This window comes from Eschscholzia californica, unplaced genomic scaffold (assembly GCF_041429995.1).
Source record: "Eschscholzia californica isolate CP2 unplaced genomic scaffold, dmEscCali1.0.p SCAF_1, whole genome shotgun sequence".
Classification (NCBI taxonomy): Eukaryota; Viridiplantae; Streptophyta; class Magnoliopsida; order Ranunculales; family Papaveraceae; genus Eschscholzia; species Eschscholzia californica.
In genome coordinates this window covers 11,760,895-11,783,151 of record NW_028238198.1, presented here as the reverse complement: position 1 = coordinate 11,783,151, position 22,257 = coordinate 11,760,895, and the positions used below count along the sequence as shown (strand labels likewise).

The 22,257-nt window shown below is 35.6% G+C and overlaps 2 protein-coding genes and 1 pseudogene across 3 annotated transcripts; 1 reads left to right on the top strand and 2 right to left on the bottom strand.

The window, feature by feature from the left end:
- The first annotated feature begins 654 nt into the window (after positions 1-654).
- LOC147564142 (zinc-finger homeodomain protein 11-like) lies at positions 655-1,396 on the top strand. Its single transcript, XM_086643825.1, has one exon. It carries the CDS (start codon positions 738-740, stop codon positions 1,296-1,298), a length of 561 nt encoding a protein of 186 aa, XP_086499951.1. The 5' UTR covers positions 655-737; the 3' UTR covers positions 1,299-1,396.
- Positions 1,397-2,186: 790 nt separating this feature from the next.
- Positions 2,187-4,033, bottom strand: LOC147564141 (putative clathrin assembly protein At1g25240). Its single transcript, XM_086643781.1, has one exon. The coding sequence runs from the start codon at positions 3,658-3,660 to the stop codon at positions 2,383-2,385; it is 1,278 nt and encodes a 425-aa protein (XP_086499907.1). The 5' UTR covers positions 3,661-4,033; the 3' UTR covers positions 2,187-2,382.
- A 2,362-nt stretch (positions 4,034-6,395) lies between these two features.
- Positions 6,396-8,314, bottom strand: LOC147564140 (protein BASIC PENTACYSTEINE2 pseudogene; annotated as a pseudogene). Its single transcript, XR_015226086.1, has 2 exons — positions 8,137-8,314; positions 6,396-7,660 (listed from the first exon to the last, which is right to left on the bottom strand). The product of XR_015226086.1 is annotated as a protein BASIC PENTACYSTEINE2 pseudogene (transcript).
- Between the last annotated feature and the right edge of the window lie 13,943 nt (positions 8,315-22,257).

Below are 22,257 nucleotides of genomic sequence, written 5' to 3'. Positions count from 1 at the left end.
CCATCATTAGACCCAAATAGTTACCTCTAGGACTTAATTACACGACAAAGACTATACTTGTGCAGGGCACTGTATCGATTGTGTTTAATTCCACTCTACGACAAGAAGACCCAAACATTGTCTAGGTCTTGAATCACATAAATAAACTTCACCCTTCGATATAAGTAAAAATTTTAAGTTTATCGTTAACCATCGGAGATTAAACTTCTAAACTCAGGAGCTAGAGGTCCCCATCAAAATGCTCTAAAAGAATTGTTCGATGTGTATGGAGAAATTGTGTCTACCACAGACTGAACGCCGGTGTAGTCGACTCCAATTCTACGGATCGTGTCTCTCTCGACATGGTCCGTCCAATGAGAACCGCCCACATCAGCGTTCAGTCTGTTGTCAGCCTCATTTTTCGGGCAGTTTAGTATGTTTCTTCAATGTATCACAACACACATTAGACACATGAATCTAACGCCACACTTTAACAGATTGAGGAATATATTCTAACACAAATCTCCCAACGTGAAGACGTATATATATAGAAGAAGTCCTCTCATCATGTACCATATAATAGATCAGATTTATTCCCTTATTTTAAGGGCAAAACAGTAACTTCACTCATCCCCGTACGGCTTTTATTTAGAGCAGTCAGGTTGATGAACTAGAGAGAGAGAGAGAGAGAAAGAGGGAAAGATAAGATAAAGAAGCACAACAAGCTAGAGAGAGAAAGAGAGTTAGAGAGAGAGAGAATGGCAGGAGGAGAAGGTTCAAACGAGAGCTACAGAGATTGTTTGAGAAATCACGCCGCCAGTCTCGGCAGCTACGCCACCGACGGTTGCGGTGAATTCACACTAAACGATTCTTCACCGGGAGAGCTAAAATGCGCAGCGTGTGGTTGTCACCGTAATTTCCATCGTAAAATCGTTATAGCTAGTAATGTGAGTATTTCAAGAGATAGTTTATACGAAGAAGAAGAGGAAATGATAGAGTACGGCGCGAGACATCTTAATTCAATGAGTTCACATGAGATCGAACGGTCCACAGTTAATAAGAAGAGAAATAGGACTAAATTTACGGTTGAACAGAAAGAGAAGATGCTTGAATTTGCTGAGAAACTTGGGTGGAAGATGATAAGGAAAGATGAGGATAAGAATGGTGATGAAGATCAGATCGGACGGTTCTGTAGAAGTTTAGGAATTAGTAGACAAGTTTTTAAAGTGTGGATGCATAATCACAAGAACATTTCTTCTCCTTCTACTACCACCACAAGCGCCTATGCCAACAACAATGCCTCTTCTCTCACTCAATAAAATCTTTAAATTTTAATTTCTTGTTTTTTTTAATTTACTTTTTCATGTAATTTCTTATTTTTCCTTTTAATTAAATTTTTTTAAGGTAAGTTTTATTATTTTGCTTGGTTTTGGGATGATATTTGAGGGAGAAATTGGGGAAATTCTAGAGACCTTATCATCTTATAACATTTATGTCATTGTACTATGAACATTGATTGATCTTCACACCAAAAAAAAGTCTATATGAAAAGAAAGTTTCGTGCCGTCTTGGCCCTCGTGGCCTAAGCGAAGCTTTGCTTTTCCCTTTGACCTTGGTGGTCGAAAGCGAAGCTTGCTCACCTTTGCCTCAGGGTTAGCCTTGATGATGCATTACTTATGATATTTTTATCTAATGCAGGTGTTTATCTAGACAGGCTAGGTCCGCTCTTGCCTAGTCCGTCCTCGAATTGAGTAAATTTTCAACCTATCTGGTCATTTATGCCCTGTCGGCTAACAGCTCTCCTATTGGCAGGCTTGGGCTGGGCTTGAATATCTTATGGATCGGTCGACCCGCGTGTTCAGATGAGTAAGACCGAATCATACGGGCTGTCAATAAATGGGCTGGTTCGGTCTGGCCTGAATGACACCACTATCATGCTATTAAGCCCACACCCACTCCAAATAGTCCACCACCTCCTGAAGTACAACAATCTTGTCCATAGCCCAACCCTAGGGCTCCGAGACACCTCCAAGCGATGTGGGATTACCACAAATCTCATGACATAGCATATCACAAACATATGTTGTCACTTCAGCGGTTGCCAATTGATTTTGAGTAGGAAACTAACACAAACTTAATACAAGTTAACACAACTAGGTTATGCTTTCTAGCTAAATATTAAGTACTTAAAACTAAAGAAAGAGAAAGATCAAAATGAGAGATATTTTCTCATATCATTTCAATCACCAAATACAACTCATATATGATGTAAGGAGTGGTCTAAATAAGAGAAACACTGATGAACTTAGGATTGCCACATCTCTTGTTCTGTCAAAATACTTTCAATACCAAAAAAAGAAAAGAAACAAAGGAAAAAAAAGTTTCAATTTTTTCATTCATAAATCATAAAGATAGAATTAAATTTGTTTGGTTATTAGTGTTGTTGATGACAGACAAAGCTCCATTGTTTGAAGTATAGAAGTTTCCCATTTGAACTAAACCATTTGCATTCGAATACCCATTATTTTCGTAACCACATAAAATCATTGGTGGATAATTCAATGAAGCTGCAAATGGATCATCTTCAATAACATTAGTTGAACATTCTTTTATCATCATTTGATTATCTTCCTTGATCTTCTTATTATGACTATCATCATCAAAAACTACCCAATTATGGGTAACAATAGTCTTAGACAAATCATTTTTATCGTTCTTTTCGTGATCTTGTTCTTTGAGTATTCGATTATGATGATGGTGGTGGTGGTGATCTTTTGACTTAAGATACATTCTCTTTTTCTCAATAACACCATTCATAATTATCCTTTCAAGATCTCTAATATCTTCGTCGGGTATTTGTTCGACTTTCGGAAACTCTGATTCATTAAGAACTCCAATATCTTTACAAAACTCAAAATAAGAAGATAGTTCTTCACCTTGTGAAGCTGCTTTTTGTAGTACTTTTAATGCCATGGTTGCCTCAACTTGACTTACTCCTAACACACCAACCAAAACACCAGCAATTCCACTACAAATTCGGCTATAAACATCGAAAACTTCGACTATAATACAATCCATAGCTTCAAGAACCAAAGTATAACAAATTATCCCATCTGGTCTAATTTGAATCAACATATCAAGAAGTTTTTGACATCTTTCCAATTCTTCAAGAACTTGAACCATTGGAGCTTCTTTACTTGATCTTCCTTTATGATATTCTTCTAATAAAGTTGCCATGAAAACAGACTTTTGATCAAGAAATGCAAAGTAAGATCTAACAAAAGCACTTAAACTCCAAATCAATGGAGACTTCGAATGACAATCTCGGAAGTTTGATAAGTCGAAAGGAAGACGGCCGATCTTTCTAATGCCGGGTATTTTACAACAAAAAATCCCATGCATTAACATAAGACCTTTAAGTGAAACAACCCAAGATCTAGTCTTATTCATACGTGAAGATAATGACCAAATTAAAGGTTTCATGAAAGTAGGAGAAGTTCTAACCCAAGCAAAGACTCTTTGTGCATTCTTATAATCAACCTTTGATTCTTCATGACTTGTGGCTTTAATGACTGCAGTTTCAAGATCCGGGTTCCGGTTCGACGTTTTTCCAGCCAACTTTGCTAGCAAAATACTGTTTTGATCTTTTAAAACAGCTGAAGCTTTCTTCAATAACTTCATCTGTTAATTCTTGTTCTTTTTCTTCCTTCTTCTTGTTCTTTTATAATAAGTCCTTGATGTTTCTTTTTATGTTATCTAGACTTCCTGTTTTGCTTTCTTTTCTTCCTTTTGCTCATAATTTCATCATGTTAGTACCCAAATCGATCTATTCGATCAATCAAACTCGAAGTTCAATCGATCTTTCAATCATGGGTACCTGAGAAAATGAAAGAAGAGAGAAAACAAAACAAAAACTAGTTTGTATTTGCTCTGATGTCTAGAAATGGCAAAATAGTTGGAAGGTGATTGTTTTTTCTTTTTTGTTTATTGGTTGAGTTTGTTATGTTTTTGTGCCTACCCTTTGTTATTTGTGGTTGGGAGGATGGACTTTTTCAAAGTCAGTTATTGATCTCTTGGAAAAGTATAAATTGGGGTTATTAGTGGATAACATGTTCTCATTTTATTCTAAATTAAGGTAGACTTAAACCTTCTTGTAGCTTCCAACTAAGGAGCATAGTTGCCTATGTGTAAGGGTGTTTGATTTTGAGTTATTGTTAGAGAATTTTAAACTCATATTGGTAATCTTTCAACATGAATTGGGACTCTTACCATCACTTTTCATTTGACTCGGATCACTCGATCGAATGATAATAATATGTACCTTTGACTTTAATGATTGAAAATTTTAAAATACAACTGATTAAAATATATGGTCACAAAGATGTCACATCAACTTATGAGTCAAACTCTGAATACAAACTTTAAAGAAAATAAACATTTCTCGCATAGAAAATTGATTTAGGCAAGGGTTTTCAAATGTGTATGACAATTAGTTGGTGTTCCTCTTGGGTTTAAGGGGAAGGAGTTGACAATCCGAAGATTACACTAGAAAAGATCGAGAAGAAGATGGCACTTTGGAAGAAGAAAAAAGGTGCTCCTACCCTTGGGAGGAAGAAGAATTACGACTCTTGAGGCACGCTAACAACTCAAAAAAAAAGAATTATAACGACTAAAGAAGAAGACAGACTACATAAACTAAACAATGCTAGGCCAGCATAGTTTTGTCTCTACTATTTCCAAGATTGAAAAGAGCATCTTAGTGATTTAGTTTACCTAGCACTGCCCACAAAATTTTGTGATCTAGTTTACCTAGAACTGTCCTGAAAGAATATCAAGGCAAACTGAGTGGTGTTTCAGAAGTCGAAATGATTGAGACGCCTTCCACAGACTTGATTTAGAATGGTGGTGAGGGGTGATCGGGAATGATGATAGTGGCAGGAAGTTGTGGTGGTAGAGGTGAGGGGAAGATGAAGATTAGGGGGCAAAACTTAATCTACTAAAGTTTTGGAATAAAAGTAATGATACTCTCCGAATCAATCTTGATTGGCTAAGTCTTTATGTACCGCAACCTTTATTAGTAAATTTAGGCAACTTTCTTGTGCTCGTTCGATCTTATATCATATCCAAAGAGGCAAAGATTGACCGAAAGGGCAACTAGATGGTATATTCTACAGAAGAGGAAAAAAGGATATGTTCTTCGAAAAATAATCTGTCACGCTTGCCTTATTCATGTGTGCAGACCCAACATCTAACATATTTGGACAGTCCTGACATCGTCTCAACACAAACAGACCCACGTTAATAGAACCTAAACAGCTCTAGAGAGAGCCGCTAACAAGCAATTGCAGAAACCAGAAGAAATACAATGTTTATCCGACTCTTAACTTCAACAAAAATGAAAGCCGAATATAAAAATGTTAACACTTCTGATATGTTGTGAATTTCAGAACACAACTCATTCTCTCAGTCATATGAGCCCTTAAAATTCTAAGCAAGAACAAAATCTACCATGTCATGTTGTCAACCCATCATCAGAGTTTTAAGTCACCATTTGTGCAGATATTCAAACATTTTTAGGAGTAGACTATGAGAATCTACAAAGTTTCTAACTCTATCTAAATTTTCCTCGTCGAGAAGGAAAACTTAAGGTTACGGGAGATGCTCCCAGTCAAGATATCTAAATCCCATAATTACTGTTATTCGATATACATTTCTACCATTAACAAACCCAGAAGAAGAAGAAAAAAATATAAAGAATTTTCATCAGGAAATCTGGATTAGGTATTTAAGTACTTCACAGTGTGGTCTGATAGATGGCATTTATATGCATATGAAGCATCGAAGATTCAAAATCATGAAAATTTCGGTAGGCATGGCAATGGAAATATTTCAGTCGGACCGAAATATTTTGAAATATAACCATCTTATTAGCCATAAAATAAGAGTTACCGTAAAACAAAGTATGTAGTTGAAGCCTATGCACGAAAATGTTACCTGGTTTCTAAACCTCATTTGCTTATATTTCTTTTTCTTCATAAGATTTTTCCAAGGCAAAAAGTAAGAATGTTTCATCAAAAATGACATCTCCTTAAACATATGCCTTATATGTTTAAACATTGAGGCACTTTATAGTATTCCTACTTTTTAGGGCACTGATGAACCTGTCAATGAACTCATGAATCATGGATGGAACGAAAATATATTATGCACTTATTGCATTATAGAGTGACAAATTCGGTAGAGACATAACTCACTTGTATAAACAAATCCATAGAGAAAGCAACTATAAGGTATTTGATCTACTAAACCCACATAACAAAATAAAATTTATTCAAGATCTTGAATGAAATTATAGATGCTTGTAAATATCGCATAAGTACTGTCATCAAAATCAATTCTTACTAACGTCAGGCAAAGAATGGAAAGAAATTTTACTACAAGGGTAAATTAATCAAATCTCATGCATCAACTGATTAGTTGTCACGTCCAAGTAAGATCGATTTTCCTTAACTAAAACAAAAAAAAAAACAGAAGGAAATAAACACGTTCAGTGAACCTGAACGTCTCAATTTAAAAAACATGTAACATGAACTAAGAAAATTTGTTAAAAATAAACTATCCGGTAAGCTTCCTCAACAAGTCAAGAGCATATATAATATATACAGGAGAAACAGGCCAAATGCAACGGTAGAGGTTCATCAACGTACCCACATTGTACATACAGCTATCTGATTGTGACAAACTTGTTGGTACCATGTTTCGCCCAATGAGACCTCAAATCAATTGGATTAGAGAGATTATAACCTTCCCCCATTAGCTTCTCCAAGACCTTCTTAAATGCTCCTTGACTCATTTTCCGACCAGCTATCCTTGCTCCACGCCTTTTTGTGCTCATTGGTAATGGATACATAGATATACTTGTTGTACAACAAGCTGATTGCCATCCACCACAACCCCATCGATAACATTGTTGAGCAACTCCTGTGCAAGAGCAAACTGGTGTAGGAATTCCCGACAAGTCAATTCCATGTATAATCACTCCAGCATTTTGATGTTTAGGAGGCTTTGATCTTTGAATAGAGGTAAGTGTTTCATCTTTTGGCTTCTTTGGTTTCTTTACTTTCGGGGATTTTGGTGTTAATCTTTTCTTCAAAGGAGCGTCTTTTTTAATAACTGGTTCTTCCATTTGAAAGAATCTATCATCATTTGGTGCATCATGTGATTGTGGAGGTGGTTGTGGTGGCATGTGAAACGGTTGATGAGAATTGGATGTTTCGGAAAAATGAGAAAAATTAGGGTTCCTAGATAGCCCATGTAGAAGCTTATTTTCTCTATGGTTCATCCAACCATCATTAATAAAATCCATGGAGGGTTGTGGTTCTGAAACCCCATAACCCCTATGGTGATAACCTCCATTATTAACCATAATTGGTGGATCTCCACCATGTTGATGTTGATGTTGATGATGAGTGAGAAAGGGTTTAACATCTCTATCTACAGCACTTGGCCTAAGCTGTAGACCAAGAAGCCTGGATTGTTCAAGATGAATATGCCTAGGTTGTTCATAGTAACCTCCCCATTCACGTATATCGTCGTCCATTATAGTTAAAGAAACAGAATAATTGAAGCAAAGATTGAAATCTTATCAGCTCAACCAATTTAGATGGCAATCCTGATTAATCTGAAAAAAAAAGCATTGAGAATTGGAATTCAGTCTGGATCCCCAATTCTAGAACTATCAATATAAGAGTAAATTCTTCCATGCTTCAAAATCACAAACAATTGATTCAATGTACGAAATTTAGATAGATCAAACACCCAGATTTTGAAACAATATTAGTAACAAGGGTTCCAATTATAATCTGAAATGGCTCAAAAAGAAACCCCAACTTTCCAAATCTAAGATGTTTCTGCCAAGAAATTAAAAAAAAAAATCCAATCTTTAGGGTATCATTATTGTCCAAAAATATCCGTAAATAGAAATTAAACCATAAAATATATAGATCCATAAGATGAAACGAAATGCTTCTATTAGAGGAAATTTAAATCCTAACAAACAGTATAGAATATAAATGTGCGATTAAGACTTGGGAAAGAGAAAATTAGAGAGAGAGAGAGACAAAGACAATATAGAGAGAGATAAAGAAGAGAGCTTACTTGCAGGTGTGTAAGGTACTTTCTTCACCCCTTAGAGAGAGAAGAGAGAGAGGAGAGAGATGACTGATGAGAGAGAAAAGAGATGAGAGAGAAAAGAGATGAGAGAAAACGATGTATATACCTTGTATTTTCTTTTTTCTTAAAAATGGAAGCTTAACTACATTCATGTCCTTTCAACAAAAAAAAAATACATTGATGTCGCTTAAAGGGATTCCAATTGCTGACCCCATTTCGATTTCGATTTCGATTGCATAATCCAGTTTCATGAGCCACAGACCACATTCGCATATATTTAGCTCATGGAGTTACAATTACGATAACAAAACACGAAGTAAATCGAATGGTATCCTAGTGAAGGACTTTCTGGAGTTTATGTCAACACCTTAGAACCACATTCGCATATATTTAGCTCATGGAGTTACAATTACGATAACAAAACACGAAGTAAATCGATTTCGTTTTCATATTTAGTATTTAAAGTGATTGAGAAAGATCTCTCATTTGTACTTTAAGATAGTCGTTGTATTCATACGTTTGGGAAAGAACATCATATTCTTTGAGAATAATCAAAAAAATAAAGTGTTGAATAGGAACATGAAAACGTGACTAGATTGGTTATCGTTATTCTTCCAGACAAAGTGTAAGAATGGTATAGATTCTAGACCGAAACTAACAAGAACGGTTGGGACAATAGACATCCATCTCGTTCGTACTTTCGACGCCCATAGAACCATCAAAGACATTGAAGTGGCTGTTTCATGGAAATAGGGAGCACGGAGGACAAAGAAATTTTTTTTTTTTTTTTTTGCTGAAAAGGACAAAGAAATTGTTGGAGTTCCATATTTCTGCCAGCTACAACATGTAGTAGTTGATTGATATGCGGACAAATTCAAGGGAAATTCTGAAGGAGCCTCCGACTATAGGAACGGAATGTTTAAAGTTTCCTCCCTCGTGACGAGGTGCCTAAAGAAAAGTGACAGGCGGTTTTAGATTTCTCGAAGTGGGCCCTTCCATGCTATGATTTTGACCAATTAGGTCGGACTTCAAGTGTTTGTAGGTCACCTACCCTTATGTTGACCATTTTTCCATTTCGCTTGATCTTTACTTAAAACGGAAAATACATACTAGATCTAAACTTTAAAGAGTAAATAAATATGACATTTACTGCGACAAGATTAGGGGTGGGAATCAGTCTGAGTCGATCGGTTTTAGACGTAAAATGTTGGTGACCACTGATGTGGCGTTAAAATGCCACATTTGGATCACTTAACTTCGATGAGTTAGTTCGTTTCGGGTTTTATTTCTAACTATTTATGTGTTTTTCTTGGTAGGTACCTTATTTGGAGTTTGACGCTTCATTCGGAATAAAACGGAACATTTATCACATTTTCATCTCATGTGGAAGAGCCGGAAGGAAAGAGCATCAGGGGGTATTTTTGTTATTTTGAGAAAATCAGGGGTTAGATGGAAAGTGGAGTCAATGGTGAACCCAACGACGAAGACAGAAGTCGAATCGGAGTTGGGACGGAAAAGTTACGGAGGAAAGAAGCCGAAAGATATTTTTGTCTTTTCTGAAAATTAGAAGAAGTAGAAACAATTATGCAAGCACCCCTTGGTTACTTAAGGGAGCCCAAAATCCAAAACCCAAAGGCCCAAGAGTTGAAAGAAAAGAGACAAATGAAGAAACTTGTAGGCACCCCCACCCCCACCAAGTGACTTGATTTTAGAGAGTTTTAGTCTTTGGGGTGCCTTTAGAAAAGAAAAGAGGGAAAATAATAAGCAAAAATCAGGTCATCTTCTCAATCAAAGCATTAGGGTTTAGGACTTTTTGGAGAGAAAGGGACTAGTGCCGGCTATCTCTTGGCCGGCAGATCAAAATCGCCGGGAAGAAGACGGGAACAGCAGCTGCAACTCGGGTCTAGGGGTTTATCATTAGTCTTCACGAGAAGCAGCTCGGGTATCACCATTCAAGGGACGAGAGCAGCTCGGTTTTTGAAGTCTTCAGCAACAACTCGGAGAACCAGAGAGCACAGCAGCACGGGATCTTCACAGGAGCAGCTCAAGCTCGGATTGAAGCTAGGAGGGGACAGAGATCGCGGGATTTCACCAGCTGCGGGCACGGGTCTTCACGGGACGGAATATACTTGGCTCGGAACAGTCGGATTTAGCCAGACTCTTATGGAGTTAGCCGGATTTGATCATCTCCTTAGCCGGTTCTTCTAGGGTTCTCCGACCATCTCCTTCGCCGGAAACTTTAGGGGTTTTACTCCTAATGTTTTTGCCTTGCTTTGTCTTATATTTGATTTGGTTTTGAGTGTTGAAATCTTAGAGAGAGAAGGCTTGAAGGTTGCTTTCATGGTGGACTGTTCTTGAAAGGAAGAAGATGATACTGACTGATAAGGGGAGGTCAAGTTCTGCTGAGAGGACACCCATTGTATACTGTTAAGAGGACCCCTGCATTCTGTTACAGGGAGATCGACAGCACTTCAACACATATATTTCCCGTCGATCTTAGTCTCGCCCCTCATCGGAATAGGGAGATTCTCACCTTAACTTTCTTTGTTTTCTTCCCGTTTATTATTTGTATCGCCATGTCTAGCTAACTTTTGTAGTCGGATACTCGTGAAACATGTTTTGATGTGACAAGAGTTTTATTGCTTTTAATGATAAAATCTTCCGGGTTTTTAGACCGTTCATGGACTGGAATCTGAGTTAAACCAAGAGTTCGTTGACCCATCCAAGTACATGGGTGAAGTTAACTAACTTTTTATGCTTATAAGATCATTAGTACTAGTCACTATCGACTCTGTGGATCGAAGTATCCCTCTCATTCGATTCTTGCTCGACTCTTCCCGAATCTCTCACTTTTAGATTAGTTCGTTTTATTTGTTTATTTATCTTAAATCAATCTGAAAACCCAACTTATTATCTTTTCGTTTTTAGTCTGAGTTAGTGCCTGACATTTAAACCGGTGGGTTAGACTCTTTCGGTATTAGTATTACCTTCCTATCTTCGTGGATCGATCCCGGTCTTACCGGGTTATTACTTGACGCCCGTATACTTGCGGGTGGAGACCTTTTAGGGTAACCTTTTAGGCCCATCAACCACCTATTTACTCGGACGATTTCTTTCAAGAATTATTTGCCCATTGACTGTCCAAGACCGTTTATTTTATCGGGCCAGTCGGACGCCGAACGTTCTCAGTCTGGACTTTCCAATTAAAATTTTACAAAAATTTATAAATCATTTGCATTACAGACAAACAAAACTACAGGTTGCAAATGAAAAAGTTTAACAAAAAAAACACAAATAATTATAAAAATAAATTTGATCATCATTTGACAAAATAAAATTAAGACTTGTGTTAATCGTTGAATCTACTATAAGGGCCCAAGACAAAGCACATCCTTGGACAATATGTTGTTGATTCAAGGTTAGCTCCACGACAAAACCATACCAAACACTCAGAAATAGCATCAGATCAACATATTGATCTTGTTTGCAAAAAGAGAATCCAAAATATGTCAAATTATATAAGTGAACTATCAAAAAAGGAATAACAAAAGATGTGGCAGTAGGCACTAGGCACCATCAGAAAGTCACAAGTTTGGAAGTCTGCAAATCAAATGTTATGGGATTGCATCCATTTCTGCATCATTCAATGTCATAGCATCTTGGCATCATTCAAAAACATAACAAGTACCTACAGCATTACAAAACTATTGGGTGCCACCACAGTCATTCAGTTCGTTTGAAACGGTCAATCATTCGGTCCATTTGAAGTTGGTTAGCGGGCGGTCCGACATGGAATTTTGACCGAGACCGGCCCGCCTACTCTTTCGGGCCGGTCGGGTAGTGATCGTTTGACTGTCGGGTGCCCGCGGGCCATTTTTCTCTCGGACGAACGAGTCAGGTAGCGCGGTCTTCTGGATATTTTTTTCCCACAATTAGACAAGCTCAAAGAGTATAGAGAAAATATTGGAATAGGTTTCGTATATGATAAAAAAAAAATTGAGAGAGAGGGAGAGAGAGAAGAATTAGAGAAGGAACAAAAAAAAGTGAAGTTTGTGAAAAAAATTCACATACCCATATGCAATTTTACATTTTCGGATCAATGGATTTTGGTGGGTTGGGTGGGTCTATAAAATTGAGAGTGCCAAAACAATAACGCCTATAGATGTTTTAACCAAGTTAGGATCCAAGGATGGAGAGTGCTAATTTGGGGCCACATCCTTTTACTCCGGTTGAAGGAGCCTTAGGAAATTTGGGCGCCTTTAGAATGTTGTTGATTTAACCAGTGTTTTTGTGATCAATAAAAGTAACATAAAGAACATCATTAACATAAAGAACTCAATATCAGCAATGGGTCTTGAGATCTTATCGGTTCTAATTGGGAAATACTCATTTGGTGGCGAACTTTTATTACCAACCCTCGTCTTGGAGGCCCTTAGCTGTGTATGTTTAATTAGCTCAAATGACTAGCATGGCCATTTAATAAAAGCGCCTCAATCTTTATTCTTTTATGAACATCGCGTCACAAATGTTAGTTAAATAGAAAAAATAGATCAGCTATTGGAATTTGTTCTCTATCAAAGGAACCTCATCATCCATACATAACAAACTGGTATGGTATTATTTATATATACCATGACATAAGAACAATCCAACTTATTTTCATAGTTTTTCTTCTTCCGAGTTTACCCTTATTTATTTGATAACTTTTGTTAGAGTAATTCAAGGATTATCAATCAAATTTGACCATTAGTCATTTAAAGTAACTATATTAATCTAAAAGAAAGAATTTGTTGATTGAAAAAAATCAATTTTTGTATTGGAAAGTGTCAAATGCCTTAATTAGCTTAATTAATGCACCATATATGAAAATATTAAAGAGAGGGTATTCATGGAAAAGTAAGGGATTTTATATGATATATTAGGAATGTGACTCTTAATTTGGGACATCCCAAAAAGAAATAGTGGACTCTTAATTTTGGACGGAGGTAGTATTATTAAACTCTTTTTGTTTCGAAACGCTTCACATCGTATTGTTAAAGACTAGACCAACGAAGATTGAACTCCGCCTAACTACGACTCCATGAAAAGGTACTTAACATAACTACATAAAAGAAACAAAGATGCAGTAAATCTTTGTAGTAAAGCATTTTAACATTTTTTGGCTTCTTTATCTTTATATAGTAGAACCAAAGGTAGTTTCTTCAACAAACAAAAACAATTAGAAAAGGAAAAGTAATAAAGAGATAAGAGAGAAAGAACAAACAAGCTCCATCTCTTCTAACATGCTAAAGATATTTGGATAGACTTCTACTTGCCCTTTAAAAAAAAACTAGCTACTTCACATCATCATATCTCCATCTTTCTCTCACTTGTTCCCTTTATCTCTTTATTCTTCTACTTAGAAGAAAATTATTTCTTTTAATTGAGAGGGGGGTCAAAAAGCATATTTTATCTAATGTGGGCTGAGCTTCTTTTTTCTCTCTCTACTTTTTCACATTTCTACTTCATCTTTTCCTCAATCTTTGTCTTTGCTTTTCTAGTTGACAAGTCCCCTTTTTTGGAAGTAGACCTTCCTTTCCTCCATGTGCCTCCATCACCTTCAACAATGGTAGTGGATCATTTCACATGAAAGACAAAAATATTAGAACAAAAAGTGAAGCTGAAAAGCAGGTGGAGGATGGTAGCATGTCACTCACTTAATACATTACACAAACTAAAGGCTAAAAAGAATAAAGATAAGAAAAAAACAAAGGTGACTATTTACACCATAAAGCTCCCAAGACATGACAGTGTTTGGTCATTCAAAACTTTGTAAAAGAATAGTCTAAAGAACATGAGAAAATGTTTCTTCTCTAAGAGTTTTACTACTTCATATTTGATTCAGAACCTGACGATATAGTATTTTTCTTACCACATACTCTCATAGACTACTTTTTAAATCGCAATGATCTAAAATTAAACGTATAGATTGATGCATTGAGTGAGACTCTGGGTCTATCTTAAATGGTTTTAGAATTTTACAAAAATCATATTTAATTTCTATGTTCATTTTGATTTTTATTTTTCTTTGAACTAGTCTTTGGTGTTGGTCACTATTACTTTCTTCCCTTGTATATATGTCATTTCATGTAGGGTTTGTGTTTGTTAAAAGAAGCCTTGGTATATATAGAGCTAGAGCTCTTGAGAACTATTTTGAGAGATCTTTATGTAGAGCTCTACTTTTGATATTTATGGAGAATTGGCAAAGTCAATCCAAAACTATCAATCAATTACAATAAAGCCCTAATTATTTGCAAGAAGTAATAAAACACCCTGAAAACAAAAATTCGATCCGTTTCACTGTCATCTTCTCCATTGACTCTCTCATTATTCTCTTCCATGTTTCTCTCTCTTTCTCTCTTCGCCCGAAGTTTCTTCATCTAGAAATGAAGGGTTCCTTTGCTTGAAAACCCGAGAGGAAGGTAACTTTATCTACTTCCCTCTAAATTAAATGAAGGGACTTCCTTTTGGAGTTTACACGCGAAGAAATCTTTTTTTTTCGGAAATACTAGAATCAGAAAAGATTTGACAAAAAAATTTATCCAGCTGATGTAGCAGTTGTGATATTCATCTCTCAACGATCCAAATTTAATCAAACTTTCAAATCACAACTGTCACATCAGTTGGGTAATTTTTTTTCAGATGAAGTTTCTTCATATAGATGAAGATGTTCGTGGATATGGATGAAAAAGAGAGACACCGGAGGATGAATGACACCCAATCGGTGAACAAATATTTTGGACGTAACGTAACTATTGTGCGGTCAAATTATTTTGGACCTAATGATCATTAGACCAAATTATTAGACTTGGTGGCTATATTGATTTGTAATGGCTTATTGGCTATTAAATCATATTAATTTGGGCCAAACAACATTATTTTTCTATTCTCATACTATCGAGTCAATTTATTTTCTCATTATTATATTTAGGTCAGGGATAACATAAATAACAACCCCAAAATCTTAAGTGTCCACGACACTTGGGACAAAATTGGGTAAAGATTAATATTTTAGGTTTAGCGTTTAGAGTAATTTGCACAACTCATATAGATATACCAAAATTACCTATTTTAATATGCAGTCAAAATATAAGGAAAACACCACAAAAAAGAATGTGACAAAGTAACCTAAATGGCCCTAATACAGGTATTTAAATAACAACATTTCACCTGCCAAAATGATGAATAAATATGGATAATAAACAACTCATGCAACAAACCATGTGATATATGTACATCTAAAAGACAAAATAATTCAAGTTACTTTTGCCATCAAAGTCAAATTCTCTAAAGATTAAAAAGGGGTTTCTCTTTTTTTCTTGAAAAGCAAGCCTTCCTATTAATAAGCCCAAAGTGATCACAATGAAGAAGAAGAAGAGGTCCATGGAAGGAAAGGAGATACCCAGATGGAAGTGACTAAGGACCTACTTCGGAAGACAGTGATAGCTTCCCAATTCATTTATAAAATATTTTTAATCAGATCAGAGAATTCTAAACACTAAAATTATATTTCTTTTAATCCAACTAGCAAGCATCAATCCGCTAACGAATGAAGGAAAATATATACGGAGTATATTGTTGCTATTAAGATACCAAGATCGAAAAGTACATATACAACTAAACAAGAAAGAGAAAAAACAGAATACTATAGGTTAAAATAATAAAAGAAGCTAAAAACAAACACGAAGACGCAAACAAGCTATACCAAACTAGAAATACTATAACACTAGAAAATGGAAGTCCGCTTGGATAGTGTTGGTTTGTAGATAAAGCGATGACTCTCTCGAAAGAGGAAGGGGTACGGTATCTCAGAAGAAACTGAAAAGAATTTCGGGAAGGGTCCTTCGGTTAGGAAACTATCCTATCCAAATCCAGCCACAAATTCCATAGACACGTCCCAGGGCCTTGGTTGAGAATTTGGAGGGCTTATGCGAAATTTGGAGTGTTTCGTATGGTAAAAAAATTTACAAAATTTCTTTTAACAAAATGGCAGATAATTGATCAGTAGAAAGATAAAAATCATTGTATTTGAAGAAATTAGTCAAGCTTTAAAATTATCATTTCAAAATTTTTCATTTTTATAAGAAATCTAGTATAAAAATCCACAATCACTAGTGAGCAAAATATTTGTTCTTGCTATATCAAATTAGTTTATCACAACAAAAAACATAATTAAATTTTAAATTTTCATGGAATATTTGGATTTTAATATTGTATCATGTTGAATATTCAGTTTGCACCTTATCAAACATGACCATGGCGCGCGGAGATTGTTAGTGAGCATCATGCTCTAGCCTAAAATAATTTTCTTGTATAACATATAATTTAAAATCTAATTGCTATCTTTTGGATATGGTATATTTTGTATAATGATTTTCACATTGTCAAATTTGTTTTAACAACTCTTAGATTTTTATTACTTCAAACGACCAAAGAAATACACCCAAAACGATAAAATAGTTAAGAAAAATGTGAAAGAGCAAAAATATAAAGGACCGCCAAGCCTATGCAGGGAACTAAGAAATGGACCCCAAGTGGTGGGGGCACAGTGTCGGTGCCATGCCTGCACCCCCCATCCACGGGCCTGGTACGTCCCATGGACTCAGCGGAGACTTTGTCGCGGCCGCAACAACCCCCCCCCCCCATCCACGGGCCTGGCGCGTTCCACGGACTCAGCGGAGATTGTGCGCTTAAATCCGATCATGCTAGAGTTGCATATCTTTAAGTAATCTCTTTGGTTAAAGCTTATGGAGGTGTTCTTCGTCTTTCGAAGATACGGGAGGATTGACAAGTTTGAATGGTTGAATGACTTTCATTCCATCGCTCTTCCACTTGTCATTTGGTGGACTTATTGGAGACCACCTAACAATTTAGGGAATAAAAATGAGCATCGACTAACTTAGAGCATCTCCAATGGGATACTCTAAAAGATCTAGTTGTCAAGTGTTAATGAAGATTCTCTTTCCTAAATGTCAATATGGAGACACTCTAATTTTTGTTAGTCTGCAATAGAGATCTCTAAAATACCTCTACTCAATACATATGTCACTCTTCAACTTAATAGTTAAAAAACAAGAGTTTCTATTAGTTAAAATTATTGAGTGACACTTAGAGAGTCTCAAAGAAAGACTCTAATTTTAGAGTGTCTCTCTTGAGAGTCTCTATAAATAAATGTTCCACATCATCATAGAGTGTCTAGTAGAGTGTACCATTGGAGAAGGTCTTTTGACAAACTCCCTAAAAATCCTAGGTGGCACTCTAAGTTTTAGAGTTTGAGTGTCCCATTAGAGATGCTCTTATCATGTGGGTCAAGTTTTTCTTTTTATATTTGGAGCTCATCTCGAAACATAAACATTAGTTGGTTTTTTTCCTGTACAAACTGAGAAACTTTAATTCGCAATTCACTCTTCTATCTAGTAATGTAGTCGTTTGCCTCCTTGACCCTTTTTAAATCAAATATTATTAGTTTTTTTAATTAAAATACTCATTATTTCTTTGAAAGGCGAATGGTAAGGGGAGCTAAGGATTGTTGTTGGGGAACTATTATGGTTGGGGAGCTGCCAAGATTAGTAAAGGGAGATGCAAGTTTTGAGTTATATTTTTAAAGACCTTCTAAGATTCACAATTTAAGGGACTCAAGTGTAATACATGGAAATATATCAAAATTAAAGAAAAGAAAAAAAAACGAGGCCTTCTACTTCCACTCGATCTCTCTTCAAATCGTCTCTCCTAATCTCTGTCCGACTCCTCTTCAATCTTTTCCGGTCATCAAGTACAAAATTCCGGCTAACTCTACCCAAGTATTTTCTCTAATGAAGAAGACATAAACTAAAATCTTGTGAGTTTTTCTTCCCCTTTTAATTTCTAGGGTTTTTCTAAGTTTTATATCTAGGGTTTTAGTGAGTTTTACATCTAGGGTTTTGCTGAGAATTTGTCATAAGTTGCTTATTTGTTTTCCCCTTTTTGTTATACTTAAGATTGTTGTGTTAGCTTCAAAACTTGTTATTTCAATATGTTCTTTGATTTGACTCTGGTACTTAGGCGTTTGGTAAGCTAAATCTTTTATCAACTACTGTAAACAAATGTAGACTACTACAACATGTTATGTACTTAGAATTTTTATGTTTGTTTGCAGAACAAGCGAATTGGTAAACTTTTAGATAATAGGAAAGCTTGTGGTGGCGAAGACACAAACAAACCGATAAGTCCGAAATCGAGGAAGAAAATGCAAGACACCCTCGAAATCATATATTAAGATTCTGCTGAAAAGGGAAATCAAGTCTCAGACGAAAAAGATGAGGATGATTCAATCGATGGCGACGATTCAAGCGATGGGGATAAAGATTATGAGTAAAATTGGCAATAGTATAATTTGATGAATCTCTTTGTGACTATTTTGTAAAGAGAATTGATATGTTATATCTCTAATATAATCATACTATTCACCAAATTTCAGAAATGAGAAGAAACTTTAGTAATGTACCTAGCTTTTTTTTCATTTTTTGAGGTTCTGTTATTACAATGAAGAAATCATGGATATGTGGTCCCTAGGCTGTTTTCACTTTTTTTGTCTAATTTCCCTCAACTGGGGGGAAATTTGTTAAAGAAAATATCATGAATATGTGGTTCCCTAGGGAAAACTTACTGTTTTCACCTTTGTTTGCCTAATTTCCCTTAGCTGGGGGGAAATGTTTCAAAATTTTCCCCAGGGAAATATCTGAACGAACCGAACGGTTCAGCCTCTTTTTGAGCAATTTTTTAAAATTGAAGGAGAAAGAAAAATAAAATTTAACCCGAAAATGTTTGTCTTGGAAGTTTCTTACATCTTGAGATAGATCTTCATCTATAATAACATTGTTTGATTGAGTTGGTGGTTGTTGGTTCAATTGAAAAATATGTTTTTCTTCCATTAAAGAAGCAACATCATAGATATCATGAGACATAATAAACGTTAGTATCCAATAGAGAAGAGAGTGGACTAGTTGCTTACCAGTAATGGTTCTTGTATAACTTGATTGTGGAGAAGAAAGAGAGCTATATTGTTATTGAAATATTTAGGGTTTAAGGAGGAATAGAAAAGAAAAATTACTATCAAAATTTTTAAAATTTTGAATTATATAGTTTTTTCTAATCCATTTATATTCCATTATTTAGTTTCAGATCCAAAAAATAGCTCCTAATACCAAATTAGTATACGGAGCTGTAGTACAAAAAATTGATTTTGTACTACAGCTCCCCAACAACAATCTCCAGCTCCCCTTACCAATCGCCCTTTGAAAATATCAAAATAGACTCTTTCACGAGTCATGTTTCCTTGATATCACCCCACCATAAAAAAGGGGCGGAAGATGGGGATGGATCAGAGTAAAACGAAGAAAAAGATGTGGTGAAAAACTTGGTAAGGTGAAAGAGAAAATAATGAAAAACAGAAGAGGAGATAAGAGAAAAGCAATCTTCCTAGCCAAAATTAAGAAAGAAAAGTAATGGAATTAATGAAATAAGTACGAAAAGGGCTCAAAACCAATTAAGAAGGCAAAAATGCTACTTGATCCGAAAGTGGGAGATGATCACAACCCGAAAACGAATGTGACCAATTCCAATTGATCTGGGTATGTGGAGAGAAAAAGCCCCAGACCAATGGGAGCCAACACATCATTTTTCGGGTTGTGATCGGCTTCCATTTTCAGACTAAATAACATTTCTCTTAACAAGGATTGGTGTGGAAATAAAATCAACTAGTAAAGGTCGTTGTCAAAAAAAAAAGGTTGATGGTCAATAATAACCTAAACAAACTAATAATAACCTGAATAAACCAATGCCCATTTAAATGTAAGCAGTATCGTTTATATATTCCTAATTCCCTACTAACTTAGAGTGTAAGTATTTTTTTTATTTTTTGTTGTAAAAGGAAATACAACACACTCTACAAATCATCTTTAATAAACGAAGGAAGTGAATGCCACGTATTTTGCCTCTGGTTCTTCCTTTCCCATTTTGCTAACTCATCCGCTTTTTTGTTGCAGTCTCTAGGTATGTGGGAGAATCGGATGTTGTTAAACTCGCCCTCCAGGTTCAAAATTTCTGCCAGATGCTTTTTGGCCTGCCATTGTGTAGAGTGGCCTTGATCTTCTAAGTGGGACATAATGTTAATGTTGTTACTTTCTATTTGGACGTGATTAAGCTGAAGGTCTATCACCCATAGTAGAGATGCTTTAATGGCAAGGCTTTCACATTCTTCCGCATTTTGGCCTCTAACGGTGTCTGCTCGAGCCGAAACAAAGTTAGAATCCGAGTCATGAATAATGCAACCTATCCCAGCAGGCTCTGATAAATTTGTGAAAGAAGCGTCTATATTGATCTTGACGAATGGTGTCGATGGAGGTCTCCATTTGTGTTGCTTTGGTTATTTCGTGTTACTGGTTAGCTCGAGTGGTTCTGTTGATGAGGCTCTGATTAACTAAATCGTTTGCATGGGAGATTGCTTGTTAGGGGAGAAGCATGCCTCACACCTACCTTTCCAAGTAAACCATAAAATTTTGGCATATAAGTTTGTTAGTTCTTCATCCTGATCCTTCGAGAGAAGGATCTATTGTTTAACTGAAGAGAGATTTTCCGTTCTGACCTGAAAGTAAAACCAAATTGCTTTCGCATAGTGACAGTGCAATAGAGCATGCTCAATAGTTTCGTTAGATGCACAATTTATACAGGTAATAATATTCCAAAAGAACTTACCAATTTTGTCTTTAACTAGTAAACTGTTGGTACAACACTTCCATAAGGAAAGTTTTATACGTGGTATGATGTTTAAATTCGAAATATATTTCCATTCAATGGTCTCAATATGAGTATCTAAACTGTTCGTTCCTGTGAAGTTGTACATATATTACTTAGAGTGTAAGTTGTTTAACAAAAAATTACTTTTTAAAATAACCCAATTCTAAATTAAACAATCTCACAATTGAACTTAAACTTTGGGCAGGACAAGTACTTGGCAGCATTAATTGAATTACTGTGTATGTTGTGATAAGCCAAAACTTGGATAAAGGTGATAAAGATAGGACTTCAATAATAATTGAATAATTTTTAGGAGTTATCTTTGTAACCTAGTGTAAATTACAAATAGGGTATGTCTTACAATTATTGAACTCATCCATATATAAAGAATATAGGATATTGATCTAAATTGGGGGATAATGGGAGACATTTTAGTATGGAATCAACACTTGCTTACAAAGAAAACAACCCATTCAGTAGAAAACAAACCCAAATTTTGGTCTGTAAAATTGTAATAGGATTAGACATTGATCAACTGGAACCTGGAGGAGGCAGACCTTTGGTTGACAAGACAACCTTAGAATATTGTGTTTAGAAACATCCCATATTCAGTAAATTCTATCTTGTGGGCCTTTTTTTTCTCTTGCCACAAATCCTATCCATATGATTCATTAGGGTGAATTGGCCAAAGGCCAAAAACAAACCCCTAATAGGTTCAACAAAAAAAATCAATAGTCGAGTGACAAACAAATATAAGGAGTAAATCAGGTGCCTGGTTTGCCGTTCCCAAAACTAAAATTTAGTTTAAATTCGAGAAACAATGTGGCATCTCATAAGAAAAAAAACAATGTGCCAATAAAAGTTGTTTGTTTTGGTGCATAAAAATGATCGTACATACCATATACTCTATTGTATGCAACATACTGTTTTGTGTTACTAACGTAATATTAAAGGAAGTTCAACAAAAAAAAAAACATAATATTAAAGGAGTTGTTTGTTTCACATTATGCATTTTATACTGTACACGATACAGTTGTGCATTTGTTTGGTAAGACAATTTAATTGTGCATAAAAGAGCATGTGCAGTGCATAAAAAGCAATTTTATCGTGCATTTCTATTTTTGTAAAATCTATTTAGTGCATCTTCAACTATACATATGTCGTATGGTAGTGTGGGTCTGACATAGACTCATGTGCCATAGATTCATTTATGTCAAACATAAATTCATGCGCTCAGATGTATTTTAAAATTTTGGCCCCCGAAGATGTGAAGTTTTTCTATCTGAATTAACT